At 51.0% G+C, this 13,790-nt stretch overlaps 5 protein-coding genes across 5 annotated transcripts; 2 read left to right on the top strand and 3 right to left on the bottom strand.

The window, feature by feature from the left end:
• Positions 1 to 415: 415 nt before the first annotated feature.
• Positions 416 to 2,931, top strand: IAR55_000827 (phenylalanine-tRNA ligase, beta subunit; the record flags this gene model as incomplete). Its single annotated transcript, XM_066943960.1, has 11 exons — positions 416 to 418; positions 485 to 539; positions 610 to 665; positions 726 to 932; positions 1,013 to 1,282; positions 1,345 to 1,459; positions 1,511 to 1,580; positions 1,635 to 1,694; positions 1,747 to 2,152; positions 2,205 to 2,586; positions 2,651 to 2,931. The coding sequence occupies 11 exons, from the start codon at positions 416 to 418 to the stop codon at positions 2,929 to 2,931; spliced, it is 1,905 nt and encodes a 634-aa protein (XP_066805161.1).
• Positions 2,932 to 3,260: 329 nt separating this feature from the next.
• IAR55_000826 (uncharacterized protein) lies at positions 3,261 to 4,848 on the bottom strand (the record flags this gene model as incomplete). The annotated part of the gene is made up of 7 exons (XM_066943959.1): positions 3,261 to 3,701; positions 3,830 to 3,949; positions 4,012 to 4,107; positions 4,184 to 4,242; positions 4,311 to 4,399; positions 4,513 to 4,705; positions 4,779 to 4,848. The coding sequence occupies 7 exons, from the start codon at positions 4,846 to 4,848 to the stop codon at positions 3,261 to 3,263; spliced, it is 1,068 nt and encodes a 355-aa protein (XP_066805160.1).
• A 209-nt stretch (positions 4,849 to 5,057) lies between these two features.
• IAR55_000825 (uncharacterized protein) lies at positions 5,058 to 5,440 on the bottom strand (the record flags this gene model as incomplete). The annotated part of the gene is made up of 2 exons (XM_066943958.1): positions 5,058 to 5,107; positions 5,236 to 5,440. 2 exons carry the CDS (start codon positions 5,438 to 5,440, stop codon positions 5,058 to 5,060), a joined length of 255 nt encoding a protein of 84 aa, XP_066805159.1.
• A 212-nt stretch (positions 5,441 to 5,652) lies between these two features.
• Positions 5,653 to 7,219, bottom strand: IAR55_000824 (uncharacterized protein; the record flags this gene model as incomplete). Its single annotated transcript, XM_066943957.1, has 12 exons — positions 5,653 to 5,724; positions 5,798 to 5,863; positions 5,926 to 5,991; positions 6,037 to 6,138; positions 6,207 to 6,296; positions 6,360 to 6,520; positions 6,581 to 6,608; positions 6,670 to 6,688; positions 6,754 to 6,766; positions 6,835 to 6,900; positions 6,984 to 7,088; positions 7,168 to 7,219. The coding sequence occupies 12 exons, from the start codon at positions 7,217 to 7,219 to the stop codon at positions 5,653 to 5,655; spliced, it is 840 nt and encodes a 279-aa protein (XP_066805158.1).
• A 640-nt stretch (positions 7,220 to 7,859) lies between these two features.
• Positions 7,860 to 13,068, top strand: IAR55_000823 (calcium/proton exchanger; the record flags this gene model as incomplete). Its single annotated transcript, XM_066943956.1, has 9 exons — positions 7,860 to 8,177; positions 8,503 to 9,495; positions 9,550 to 11,196; positions 11,255 to 11,452; positions 11,504 to 12,278; positions 12,341 to 12,488; positions 12,543 to 12,659; positions 12,720 to 12,833; positions 12,927 to 13,068. 9 exons carry the CDS (start codon positions 7,860 to 7,862, stop codon positions 13,066 to 13,068), a joined length of 4,452 nt encoding a protein of 1,483 aa, XP_066805157.1.
• Positions 13,069 to 13,790: the final 722 nt, after the last annotated feature.

Here is a 13,790-nt window from a genome sequence, read left to right as displayed (position 1 = left end):
ACACAGTTTGCTTAGGAGCAAACAAGAGGACTGTGATCTCGTTTGGGCACTTCTGACTGGCTGCATGAGGGATAGTTAGACAGTGGATCATTGTCCTGGATATGGCAATAGCGCATTGCTGCGCCTCTGCTTCGCGCTACTGCTTTGCAGATGCATGCAGAGCGTATCAGTCGTGACATGAAGGGCTAATTTTGTTCTAAGCCGTGATGCGCGCTGCCACATCCAGAATTGATTCCGTGCCAAAAATCCTACAGTGGCCGACTCGCTCTCATTCAACCAACATTTCAGTAATTGATACGTTTGAACCATATCTACATCTTCATTCTCAAATCGGACCAAGCAGAGGCAGACAGTCACCTTGGTCGATTATCTCATCCATTGCGATCGAGAGACCTATCAGATAAAACAGACCGTCATGGTGAGCTGCTCGCTATACCGCCGGCTGCCCCAAAATGCTAGCAGCTTATGGTCTCTTTTCCTCTAGCCTACTATCACCGTTGACAAGGCCGAGCTGTACAGGCGATTGGAGAAGGAATACAGTGAGCGGTCTTTCATCTCAGCTAAGCAAAGAAGTCTCGCTGTCTACAGTCAAGCTAACGTCCGACTTAGCCACTCAAGCATTCGACGAGCTGTGTTTCGACTTTGGTATCGAATTAGATGAGGACGTATGTTATGCCTTTCGCCTTGACGTTACCGGGGTAGAGGAACTGATAGGATCTGGACAGACCACGACCGAAGTCGAAGAAGCTAGAGCGAAAGGTCTTCCCACACCTCCACCTCAATTGAAGATTGAAATCCCGGCCAACAGATATGACATCCTCTGTCTTGAAGGACTCGCTCGAGCTTTGAGGATCTTCTTGCAGCTGGAGACACCTCCAACGTTCACTCTCTCCGCTCCTGCCCAGATCCAAGAAGTATTTGTTGAGTCTTCGGTGCGTACTATGCAGCTGACTGTTTGACCTTTCGTGCGGGAGATGTGGGACGAAAGCTGATAATTAAAGCTTCACGATAGACCTCCCCTCTCCGTCCCTACTTCGCTTCAGCTGTTCTTCGTCTTGCTCGACCTATGAACCAACTCGAGTACGAATCGTTCATCGATCTCCAAGACAAGCTCCACCAAAACCTATGTAGAATGAGGAGGTTCGTGGCTATTGGAACTCACGATTTGGATACCATCAAAGGTCCTTTCCGGTACATGTGCAAGGATCCCAAGGAGATCAAGTTCGCGCCGCTGAATAGGGATACGGAACATACTGCCGAGGAGCTAATGACCATCTTCGAGGTCAGCTATCTCTCCATATCCATGTCTGTTGGAGTATAGATCGAGCTGACGTCCCCCAACAGACCGATAGACATCTCAATAAATACTTGCACATCATCAAAGATGCTCCTGCCTATCCCATCATCTACGACAGCAATGACCAAGTCTTGTCGATGCCCCCCATCATCAACTCCCAGCGTAGGTATCTCTCATCCGACTCGTTAATCAAAGCTGATTTGGTATTGGTAGATTCCAAGATCGTTCCAGGGAAGACAAGGAACATCTTCATCGACACCACTGCTACGGACAAGACCAAACTGTGAGCTACGCTGACCCGCCATCGTTGTCCATCCAGCTGACCTTTCGTACGAAGTGATATCGTGATAAACATGATCGCGACCATGTTCGCAGAGTACACCGAGATCCCCTTCACGTATGTCCCAAAGCTTCGGTAGATATCCAAGACCGAGCTGACTTTTAAGCAGTATCGAGCCTGTCAAGATCCATATGCCCGACGGCACATCTCACCTCTCACCTCCTATCGCTCCTCGACTCACCACAGCCTCCTCCTCATATATCAACGCTGCTACCGGTCTCAAGCTGTCAAAAGAGGAGATCTGCACCCTCCTTACTCGAATGTCCCTTACAGCCAAGCCTTCTGCTACCGACGCTGATGCCCTCGAGGTCGAAGTGCCATGCACGAGACCGGACATCCTTCACGAGTGTGATATCATGGAGGATGCGGCTATCGCTTACGGTTTCAACAACCTCCCTCAATCCATGCCCACCACCAACACTGTTGCCAAGGCGTTCCCTGTAAACAAACTTGGTGATGTTATCAGAAAGGAATGCGCTATGGCCGGCTGGATCGAAGCCCTTCCGTTAATTCTCGTGAGCTGAGACTGGCTCGTCGATGTGTAGGACACAGCTGACTCCTGAACAGTGCTCCCACGACGAGAACTTTGCCTGGCTCAACCGCCCTGATCCTGGTCATTACGCCGTTCACCTCGCCAACCCCAAATCCACCGAGTATCAAGTGGTTCGAACGTCCCTTCTTCCTGGTATGCTCAAAACAGCCAGAGAAAACAAGGCTCTCCCCCTGCCGATGAAGATCTTCGAGGTTTCCGATGTCACTGTGCAAGATTCAACCGCTGAGAGGCAGGCGAGGAACTATAGAAGACTTTGTGCCGTTTATATGGACAGGAAAGCCGGTTTCGAAGTAGCGCATGGATTGCTGGACAGAATCATGCAGATCCTCGGTGTCCCTCTATTGGAGAAGAAGGAGAACGAGGGGAATTACGGTTACTACATCTCTTCGGCGGAGGGTGAGCTTCCTCGTTGATATAGGCAATCAAGTAGCTATGCGCTGATGACTATCTACACGTCAAGACCCCACTTATCTTCCCGGTCGAGCTGCTCACGTCTTCTACCGACCCAAACCCAGCGTCACACCGACAGAACCTACACCCTCCTCCAACCCATCCTCGTCCCCTCTGCACACCATTGCGTCAAGTCTCAAGTCGGCTTTGCCGTCATCGGCGGCTGGAACTGCTTGGGAGAGAGATATCAACATTGGTTCATTGGGTATTCTCCACCCTACAGTCTTAAACAACTTTGAGTTGGTCAGACCGTGTTCGAGCGTTGAGATCGACGTGGACCCATTACTGTAGATAGATGGGTTATATGCAGTTGGTCCAAGATATTCATTGCAACGGTGCGTATGGCACACTGAGGGCTCGTCGAAAGTAAGGCTGTTCGCGTTAAGGGAAACCATATACATTGATGATGGGTAAAGAATATTATGTGATGATGCTATCGCTACAGTATATATCTAAGTGTTGTGTGCGGCCCCACGTATGTTTGTCTATTCCTCGGTGTCTTCCTATCCCTATCCCCAGGGTACTGGAAGTTGTCCCACAATGACATTCACATCTACTGCACTTGCAGCACCACAACGACCACGGCTCGACAGGATAAGTCTGCCGGTGACAACTTCCTCTTACACCTGCCTCATCATAGGGATCTGACTACTTCCACTCATTCTTCCCTGCTCGTACTCATTCTCACCCCCCAACCCACTTCTGGGACCTGTAACACCAGTGGTTCCAGTGGTTCCAGTGGTGATGCCCAGATTCCTGTCCCTCATCTCCCTCCTCATGGTCTCCTCACGGTCCTCCCATCTCTCCGGATAGACGCCAAACGCTCTCCTTCCAGTGAAATCATGTTCGACCGAAGATGGTTCGTGTCTCTCCTGCCATTTCGCCAATCGACGCATGTACCTCGGTGACGATTTGCCCGCTGGCCAGAGATCGGCGCAGAGGGTCAGGAAGTAGAAGACGAGGATGAAGGCGACGGCCCATTCGAGTGAGGCGGCGGCCGAGGTGATCTTGTTGCATGTCTCGGCGGAGTGGGATTTGTATGGCGTAGAGTTACCGCCGCACTGCAGGATTGGAAGAAAGGGTTATAGACTCGACGGTCAGTCACGGCCCTGTCAAGCTATATATATATGGAGAGCAAGAATGGATTGCTAGTTGGTTTGGTGAAGATGGAGGAAAACATCCCACTCACTACTGCGTAAGTAGACCCGAATGCAATCGCAGTGACGACCGCGACGAAAACGACAATGAGCTTGAGAATCGAGTTCCTCTTCAAGGACTTTCGGTCAGGGTGATCTTTGTGAAGGGACCACTGTAGATTCGAATGATAGGTTAGTTTTTGCTCCGACCAGAAGCGATCATGCTCAAGCTTACAATCTCAGCGGATTGGAAGATGGCACTGAGGGCAACACCGACAACGAAGATAAGGGTACCGATCCAGTGAACTTGGCTGAACTCGAATGCGTTTCGCTAAGAGACAGGTCTGTCAATATCTTTTCTTCGAGAGAGCACTGAATGCACTGAATGCACTCAATGATCGACTTACAGCAGAGAGGAGGATCAGTCCCGCCGCGCCGACACAACCGAAGAATATGGCTAGCCAGTCTGTAATGATGACATGGTTTAGCGTATGTTACGCATCACTCGCATTATAAGTTGTTCGATCGACTTACCAAAGATCTTCTCTCTCGTTCGGAGATCGGTAGGCAGTCGATCGACATGTCTGAGCCATCTTTCGGCGAAGAGTGACAAGACGTAGAATCTGTTGAATGAACCGAGTTAGCATTGTGTTCTCTTGTCTTTTGACACAATTGTGAATATGGGTGACTGCCGTAGGAAAGGAAGATATGGGGATAGGGAAACTCGACGACTCACGCTGCTGTCACGACGCAAATGCAGATGAACAGGGTCTGATGCGTCGCCCCCAAATCACTGATGAACACGACGTCCGCTTCATCGGCCATGTATCGCGGTTTGCCAGCGACCACCCATAATATCAACAACGCCAAGAGACCGCCTAACCAAGTGAAGGCTGAGATGAGGGGGAGAAGCACGTATGGGCCGAAGACTGTGAATGCCGTCTAATGAGTACGATGTAATGAATGCAGAAAGGAAAGGACGGAGGAGGACGTTGGACTTACAGAAATGGGAGGTGAGTGTACGCGTGTTGAGATGGATTGGGAGCCTGGATCCGTCTGCTGCTTTCACCATCTTGAAAAACTGTCTAGAAGACTATTGTCCTGGATGTCGATCGGGGTGCAAGATGGGCAAAAACTCGTGAATCGGTGTGTATGAGACCGATATGAGCCTGTACGGTGGAAGAGAAGGTCCTTTGGTGTAGTCGAAAGGCAATCCGAAAGATGTAAAAGATGAAAACAATGCGATACTCTATCTCTTGTGACTATCTCTCAATACAATGTCTATTCTACTTGCGTGCCAAGACCAATAAACTCCCCCACACTCCAAGTCCCTTTAAGAACGTTTCATCATAATCATCATCATCATCACCGCAGCAGCAGCAGCAGTGACTCGCAGCAAATCAACCGAACCACGCAGGCTCAACAAAGGATTTATATTTGGAAGAAGGAAAAAACTTACAGAAAAAAAAAACGACGTCATAAGGTGACAAACCCGATTGATATTTTGGTAGTAGGTCCGCTTTCGGCACTGGCAGATTGTATTGTACGACGTTCTTTCCGATCTTGCCGTTGCCGATTCCAGCATCCATCTCCCACCCTCTCATTCGCCGGTCTCGAACCTTCAAGTTTGCACCGAGATTCGCCGTTCGCGACAGAGTATACATGACGAGGTTGATGCATACGCCTATTAGAGAGGGCATACAGAATCCCAATCCAACGCAACGCTTCTTCCCAACCATATCAACTCTCTCTTCGACCATCTAAGAGTGGCCTTACCGGCGTGTCTCGTGCACCAATACGACGTTCCAGCCACATGCACCCAAGTCTTTTATGTGTTCTGTGCCTGTGTCCTCCTCCTGCTGCCCCTACTCACCCCTCACTCGTCATCAGACTCTGCCTTGACCTTCTTCGATCTTGACGCCGGCTTGCGTGCTTTCTTGCTTGGTGGCTAGGAACAGACCACTCCCGTCAGAGTTGGGCGACGTACAGAGTCCAGCGAACAAAATTTCTCGTATACTGACCTTTGCGTCTTCTTCCTTCTCTTCCTCTTCCTCCTTTACTTTCTTGCCTCGTTTCGTCCCAGCGGACTGCAGGTGGTCAGCTCTTCCTTAACCCTGTATCGAGCTATATGCAGTAACATTTTCCTCACCTTCTTCTTGTCCCCCTTGTTTCCGGTTTCATCCTCTTCATTCGCCTTCTTGCTTGCAGCAGTGCCCTGCAGAATAGTCAATCGGATGCAAATACAAGATACGATACTTACTCTTTTCTTTTTCTGGGGAATGACCTCTTCCTCGGACACTGGCGTCATCTCCTCTTCTTCGCTATCTTCCTTCTTGACTGATTTCTTGGATTTAGCCTTGGACTATTCGTCATTTCAGCTGATGACCCGACTCTGTCTACAATGTGCTGACACAGATCTCGATAGATTACCTTTTTAGCAGGCATTTGCTCCTCTTCTTCTTCTTCGGGCGGAGGAGTCAGATCCTCACTCTCGTCCTTCTTCGCCTTCTTAGCTCTTGCCTGCAAGGTGCATCATCTCAGCTCTTTCGCCGCTGAAAATGTGTTGTACAATGTGAGATGTACCTTCTTGGGCTTCACCGCGACTTCCTCCCCATCACCATTCGCCTCAGCCTTCTTCTTCTTCGGCGTGGCCTTTTTCTTAACGGGGCTCGAAGCGGGTTCTCGATCTTCACCTTCAGAAGCAGAAAGGAGTCGAGCAGAGTCGGGAATATCTTCGTCGGCCACTGGAGATGAGTATAGTCAGCCTAATGAGGTTGATGTTGTGTACCGACTTGCTGACTTACCGTGACCTTCTTGCCATGCTTTGTCGACCTGACCGCGAAACTATCAGCCGAACTTGCATCAACCAAATGAGGAGGAGAACAAAGCTAACCTTGGCTTGATAATCGGGTCTAGTACAGAATTAACAATTGTCAGACCGCACTGGTGTCTCTGGTATACCTTTATCCTTACTCACGGGATTTCATCATCTAACCACCGAAAACCATAACGTCAGCCTGTAATCTACTTGCGCACTGCCTCTCAATGCATCACTCACAACCATCCAGCTCAGAGGGCTCTTCAAAGTCCTTCTTCATGTTATTCAACACCTCCGGTGTGACGCCTGATCGATCGTGCAGCATCAGTCCTCACGATCATCCTTCCGTCTTATATTATATTTCACAGGCCATCCAACGAGTAACTCACATCCCCAGTGTCTCCATTTGAAAGATCCATTTCCCATAATTTCGACCCATGTTCCGACCCTGAGCTGGCCTTTGTCAATCTTGGTTCCCTTGCATGGTTTTTTGCCTTATCGTCGATGGGTGAGCAGGCAGTCAGCTTCACCCGCTTGTTGTGGTAGCTGTTCGAAGGACGTATTTGTACCTACCGTTGCACAAAGCCCTGCCTGATGCGGCAGCCTCGAGTCTGTAGGCTGGCATTGGGTGAGTATGGCGGTTTCAAGATCCCAAGGATTATGCAAAAGGTGGAAGCTGAACGATTGAAGGGCCCGGAAGACGAAAGATGGATCGACTGATCTCAGTGATGGCCGGGTGAAAGAGGTATTTGTTGTTGCAAACATGAGTAGTCCGTTGACGTCAATGGACTAGGGGGATGGAAGATCAATGATATTTACCCCAGCAAGAGAACGTGTTTACCACGTGATGTCGAGACATAACACGATGACCGAGTTAAGGTTCGGCGATGGCCGTAATGAAAGGAGAAAAGGAAGGGGAAGGAGACGCGGTGTTGAGCTCTGAAGAGGTCAGTCTGTCGATTGACTTGATTTATTGACTTTGATTGACCTGATCACTCACTCTGTACACATCATCATTCACAGCTTTCCTTTCTTCGTCCTTCATGTAGATTTCACATTCATCCCTTTGTACTCCATAGACATCATCTCACTAGATCATACATCTCTACTTCTTGCTTCGATACCGTCTCATCTACCGTTACGAGCCAGACTAGAGTCGAGAGTCGTGCAAAGTCTATTTTGGAACACCGTCAACCACTCCCCTCCTTCGCCTCCCTGCTTGGTCTTCCCCATCTCAAGACAGATCAGATCTACGCGATCTCGTGATGGCGGCAACGTCGCCACAAGATTCTGATTCAGGTCCCGAATCAGCTTCGTCCCCAACTCCCACCATCCGTGACACCGTTCACTCGTCACTCGCCGTCCCTTCAACATCGCAAGTGTTCGCCGACATGGTACAATCCACAGACCGATCGTCAGAGAACACACCAAAGCCACCAACAACTCCTACCGGTGCTTCAAAAGATGTTGTCGCAGAGCAGGAAGCTCAAGGGCCGAGGGCTGCAGCAAGTGCAAGTCAGCAACAGCAGCAGGAACTGGGGAAAGGTAGACCTTCTAGAAATGAGACTGGGAGCGCACAATCGGTAAGTGAACCTCATCCACGATCCAAGGGGAAAGGCAGAGCTTCTTGTGAGATATTGTGATGCGCATCAGAACGAAGGTGCAAAGTTTAAGCAGGTCGGCGTTGATGTGAAAGTGTATGTTAAGAAAGCACGAGCGAGTGGCTGTCGCGCTTTGGTCGTGTGGTTTCACCTTTGCGAATGGCTTCCCCATTCATCTCGCTGGAGTGCTCTATCCTCATCGCATCTCCATGTCCCCTCTTCTGGCGTCTGCTTGTCGATCATCTTGATTGCTTCAGCCGTATGACACCAGAAACGTCAGCACACTGACATGCCTCCCAAATTGCAGCAACCATCCTCCTCTCTTGCGCCGAAACCTAACGCTACTTCTCCCGCATCACAATCTCGAATCCCGTTCTCCCCGGGCAGAGCTTCATCGATTCACTCCTTCACGACCGCGACTGAAGACGAGGAGTACTACGACTACGCTGGCGGTGCTCAGAATGCTGGTGCTGCCGAATCCACTCCTCGCGGTAGTGGCGGCTTGTCAACAAATCAGAGGCCTCAAGCGCATACTGGTTATGGAAGCACTCTTGGTTCACCGAACGCGTTCTTCAATCCACAAATGAGCAACAGTGGCAGTATGCCTAGACCTACTAGGACGACCAGATATAATACCAGCACAGCTCATCCGGCCTCTCATCCAGTCAATTACCAATCTGTTCCAAGTGGATCAATGTCGCGATCGGCTTCTCGTGCAAGGCCGCCACTCATATCCCGTGATAGTGCTGGAATATTGAGGGCTGCAAACGAAGAGGACGACGAACTCAGAGACAGAGGCGCTGAACTCATCAAGGAAAGACAGCGTGAGAGGAAGGCTAGGAGGAAGAAGCATGAGCAAGAACAGCGCCGACTGGCCGCCGAAGGAGAAGGTGTTACACCTGAAAGCAGTGCACCTCCCAGTGGTATGCCGGGAGACACGTTTTTGGCTCAACAAGGAAGGGCCACAGCTCGATCAGTATCTCGATCGCGCAATGCAAGCACCGACCGTCGAAGATATACGAGCGAGACTGGGTATTTCCCTTACAACGGTACCGATGGCTCAGCGACGCCTAGAGACGGCGGACTGAGTCCTCGAGAGGAACTGCGAGCTCCCTCAATCTACTCTAGCACAGCGGATGAGGACGAAGATGACGCAACTCAGAGTTTAGTTGGAGAGATTGTGCAAGATGTGGTGGAAGAGGAGATTGGAGGTGACTTGGGAGATGAAGAGGTCGAGAACGAAGAAGAAGAGGGGGAAGGTGGCGACGACGAAGGTGTGACTCTTCGAGACCGTCAAGATGTAAGTTCACCATTGTCTCGTGCTTTGAGTCTCAAGCTGACAACGATCCACTAGGCCATCAACATCGAGCATCCCTTTGGTCTACCGATCTGGAAGCCTGCTCTCTACCGAAAATCTCGATCAGTCACTCGTAATGCCGAATCAGCGCTTCACGCAATACCCTCGGCTGCGGCTCAGCGACATCTTCTTCCTGGTAACATCCTTTGGGTGATTCTCTTCGGTTGGTGGCTGGCTTTGGCATGCTTCGGTGTTGCCCTCCTTGTCAGTGGCGCTGAAGTGCTGGGAGGCGGTCGCGGCGGGTACGGTAAGACTCTGCGAGGGCTGGCTTGGTACATTGGTTGGCCTTTTGGCAAATATGTGGAGGGGGAAGGGCCTCCCCAAGAAGATCACGAGGAGGATGGCGATGCTGAGCATGGCAACGGTAGTTTGGGCTATGGCACCTGGGGCGATAACAATGGATCTCCACGAGGCAGGGGCGAACGACATCGTCACCCGTCGGATGGCTCCTCGTCTAACATTACTGTCCGGGACGCACGACGCGAGTCTGTGTCGGATGACCACCCACGTCCCCCTATGGCAGCGACTACGCCATCCAGTAGCACCATTCGTCCAGGCTCGCATGATCGTCGAGAACCGACAGTCTCATTTGCATCCAATGTCCAAGTCAACGGAGTCGACACATTGCGTGGGTACGCGCCGAATGGCAAGGGAAGGACCGACGAAAGATCTCCCTTGCTCGGTAATGGACCAGGCAGCGGATTCCGACGACCAAGAAACAAGCGGGCCAAGTTCCTGGGACGACTCGTCTACTGGCCCACTTTTTTCCTCATTGTCGCCCCGTCGATGCTGTTCGTCTGTGTGCTGTGCTGGGGTTTCGTCATCACCATTCCAATGGCAAAATTGACCTGGGCACTGCTTACACTTCTTTGGTCCCGACCTCTCGAGATCAATTTTCGCTCCGCGCCTAAGGTACCCGTGCCTACTCTTACTCCTCATGGGTCGCCGCAGAGCGGAGAAGGCTCAGGATCGACAACGCTCGCCAGCGATAGCTCTCCGACTGGCTTCACGATGCGCCGCGCACATCTGACAGCCGGCCAAGTTGCGCCTACATCGGGACCAACATCTACTGTACTTCTTTGTACGTATCGGGCGATCGGATTGCAGTACTACAAATACACAGTAGGGGGAGTCAACATCTTGTTTATCAACCTGCTTCCGCTGGTCTTTTTCACGATCATCGATGGGCTGCTCCTTCTACCTATCGTGGAACGCAAGGAGCACCTAGGACATCCCGTCACACCTCTTCTGCGCTTCCTCACATCTCAAGCTCTCATCTTCGTTTTGGCTTTAGCTTCCGTTATTCCCCTCTCATACTTCATCGGTATGGCTGTCGCTTCGATCTCCGCGCAGTCTAGCATTGGTATGGGTGCCGTGATCAATGCCACATTCGGATCGATAATTGAAATCATCCTATACGGTATTGCCTTGACCCAGGGCAAAGGTCGTCTCGTTGAGGGATCTATCGTTGGCAGTATCTTGGCGGGAGTACTGCTGATGCCTGGAGCAAGTATGTGTTCGGGAGCTTTCAAGAGGAAGGAACAGAAGTTTAATGCCAAGAGTGCGGGAGTGACCAGCACAATGCTGATCATGGCCATTATCGGAACGTTGACACCGACGATGTTCTATCAGACGTACGGAACGGTAAGTCTCCGAGTATATATGCCAGACAATTACCATCACTGACGAGGTCAACTCGCAGTTCGAGCTGCACTGTGAAGGATGTCCGGAGCCTAGACAGGACGACACCGGTCTCAGTCCTCTGCCGAATGCTCTTCGGGCTGGTGACGCTTGGATGTGTGATCACTGTTATTACGAACATCCAAACCCAGAAAATGATCCGTTCTATCAGGACAACGTGAAGACTCTCATGTACTGCTGTGCGGCTATCCTTCTGTTTGTGAGTTTGCTCAGTCCTTGTCCGACAAGCACTGGCCTGACAACCTCACAGTCTTACCTCATCGGCCTATGGTTCTCGCTAAGAACTCATGCCGCTCAAATTTGGCAGAATCCTCAGCAGCTCATGAAGTCTGAGGATGCGGTAGCCGCGATTGGAGCTGGCCACCCCGCTGTCAAGGCCGCTCTAGCGCAAAGAATGACTCCACAAGCGGTAATGCAGCACGTCCTACCCCTTCACTCGCAAGCTCAGCACCTCAAATCCACGACGGCCAGTCCAGCTCAACCTTCTCGCTCTGGATCCCCTAAAACTAGCACGTTTCGTATGTCTGGTCATCCTGGCTTACGACATGCCGCAACCGACATTGTTGAGGCCACCGCCGACGGTCTGGGTCTCGCACCCGACTCGGCAAGATCAACCAGTGGTAATTTCAACCTCCCTGCTGGATACACACCGTTCTTGGAATCAGTTGACAGAGATGTCAAATCGGCATCTTCTCATCTCACTCCAATGAGACTCCCCTCTACATTGACTACCGAGGATTTCACGCGAGCGATCGCAGTGGCAACAGTCAGTGCATTGAGACATCAGGGCTCCATCGTTGGTGGAGGATCGCATGCGGGCTCCGCGCAAAAACCAAGGCCCATCCCCGCGGATGCATCGTCAGCCGCAGTACTCACAGGACAGCACGGGACACTCAATCCTGCTGCCGCGACCACAGGGGACGATGAGGAGGAAGAGGGTGGTGGTCATGATGCCCCCAGCTGGACTAGAGGCGTTTCCGCTGGGGTTCTGCTGTCTTGTACGCTGCTGTACGCCATCATTGCGGGTGAGTGATGCCATGCGAATAAACGCGATCTGGACTGAGCTGATCGACAACCGGCAATGCAGAGATCCTAGTGGATGTCGTTGACGTCGTTCTGCAAGGCTCGGGCATCGACGAGAAGTTCTTGGGGCTGACGCTGTTCGCTCTGGTACCCAACACAACCGAGTTCATGAATGCCATGTCCTTCGCTTTGAACGGCAATATCGCCCTGAGGTGAGTGCGGAGCCACAAGGCGGACCATGCGTGCTGATATGGGACGCTGTGTAGTATGGAGATTGGTTCAGCGTATGCTTTGCAGGTGTGCCTGCTTCAGATCCCGGCCATGGTGGCTTTCAGCGCTTTGTGGAAGCCAGAGAAGATGGGTGATATTGTAGACACCTTTACGTGAGTAGCACCGGGTGACGATCGGAGGTGGCAGTCCTGCTGACCTTACTCCTCCCAAAGGCTCATTTTCCCCCGTTGGGATGTCATCGCTATAATCCTTTCAATCTTCTTGCTCACATATACATACATCGAAGCGAGGAGTAATTATCACAGAGGATCCATCTTGGTCTTAGCGTGAGTGTTTCCTCAGATACTATTGTCCCTACCGGAAGTTACACATCCAATTTTTGGCGATTGCGAGCGTTTGCTGACAGAAGACTCTTCTAGTTATGTCGTCCTTATCATGGGATTCTACTATGCTCCACCGAGGAGTCAGGGCGGTACCGACGTGGACATGATTCTTGGAGCAGAAAGCTTGGAGCTTGTAAAAGCTGGTTTCGGCGCGACGATCACCAAGCTGTGGGCTTGAGGGACAACAAGAGGAACGATCGGAAAGCGCAATCTTAGTCATCTTAGAATGCGTTCGTGAGGCAAGAAGTCGCAGGAGCGCGACGTGTAAATCCATCTCTGTTGTCATATATCTCCTATTTCATCTGACCTATTGGTGGTGTGTCATCTGTTCGTTAGTTAGTGCCATTTGTCCAGCATATGGGTTTGAAACATGTATATCTGTTTCCGTTACGCGATGTGAGGCCTCGATGACTTCGCCTTGTTGTGTGTGTGTGTGTGTGTGTGTGTGTGTGTGTGTGTGTGTGTGTGTGTGTTGAACGATCTTTTTGGATTATGATGGAATTCCAATGATGTCTGACGGAGATCTGGGATATGATCTCCTGTTACCTGATCACATGATACAGTCATGTCGATCATCTATCTCTTCACCTTGGCTACAGACTGCGGATGTGCCACATTTGTTGATCATAGCCGTGGGGGCCATCGCAGGGATCAAGAAAAGCGTTACCCTAGATTCAGGGAAATTGTGGGATGAAAGCGGAGAGCGACGGAGAGAGGTTCTAGAATTTCGGCCCGGATATCCACGGTTCATCATGAAGATGTTGGGCGAGTTGAGGAATCATGGTATGTACGTGATGATGGACTGGAGCGGAGGTAGGGAAAGACCTGTCCACACCTGAACTAGCGGGGAGGCTAAAGAGGAGGAGTACGTCCGGGGTATCGGGTCAAAGTTCATCATCG

The sequence above is a fragment of the Kwoniella newhampshirensis genome, chromosome 2 (assembly GCF_039105145.1).
Source record: "Kwoniella newhampshirensis strain CBS 13917 chromosome 2, whole genome shotgun sequence".
NCBI classification, from domain to species: Eukaryota; Fungi; Basidiomycota; class Tremellomycetes; order Tremellales; family Cryptococcaceae; genus Kwoniella; species Kwoniella newhampshirensis.
The sequence above is the reverse complement of the archived record's forward strand: the minus strand, read 5'-3'. Positions and strand labels throughout refer to the sequence as shown.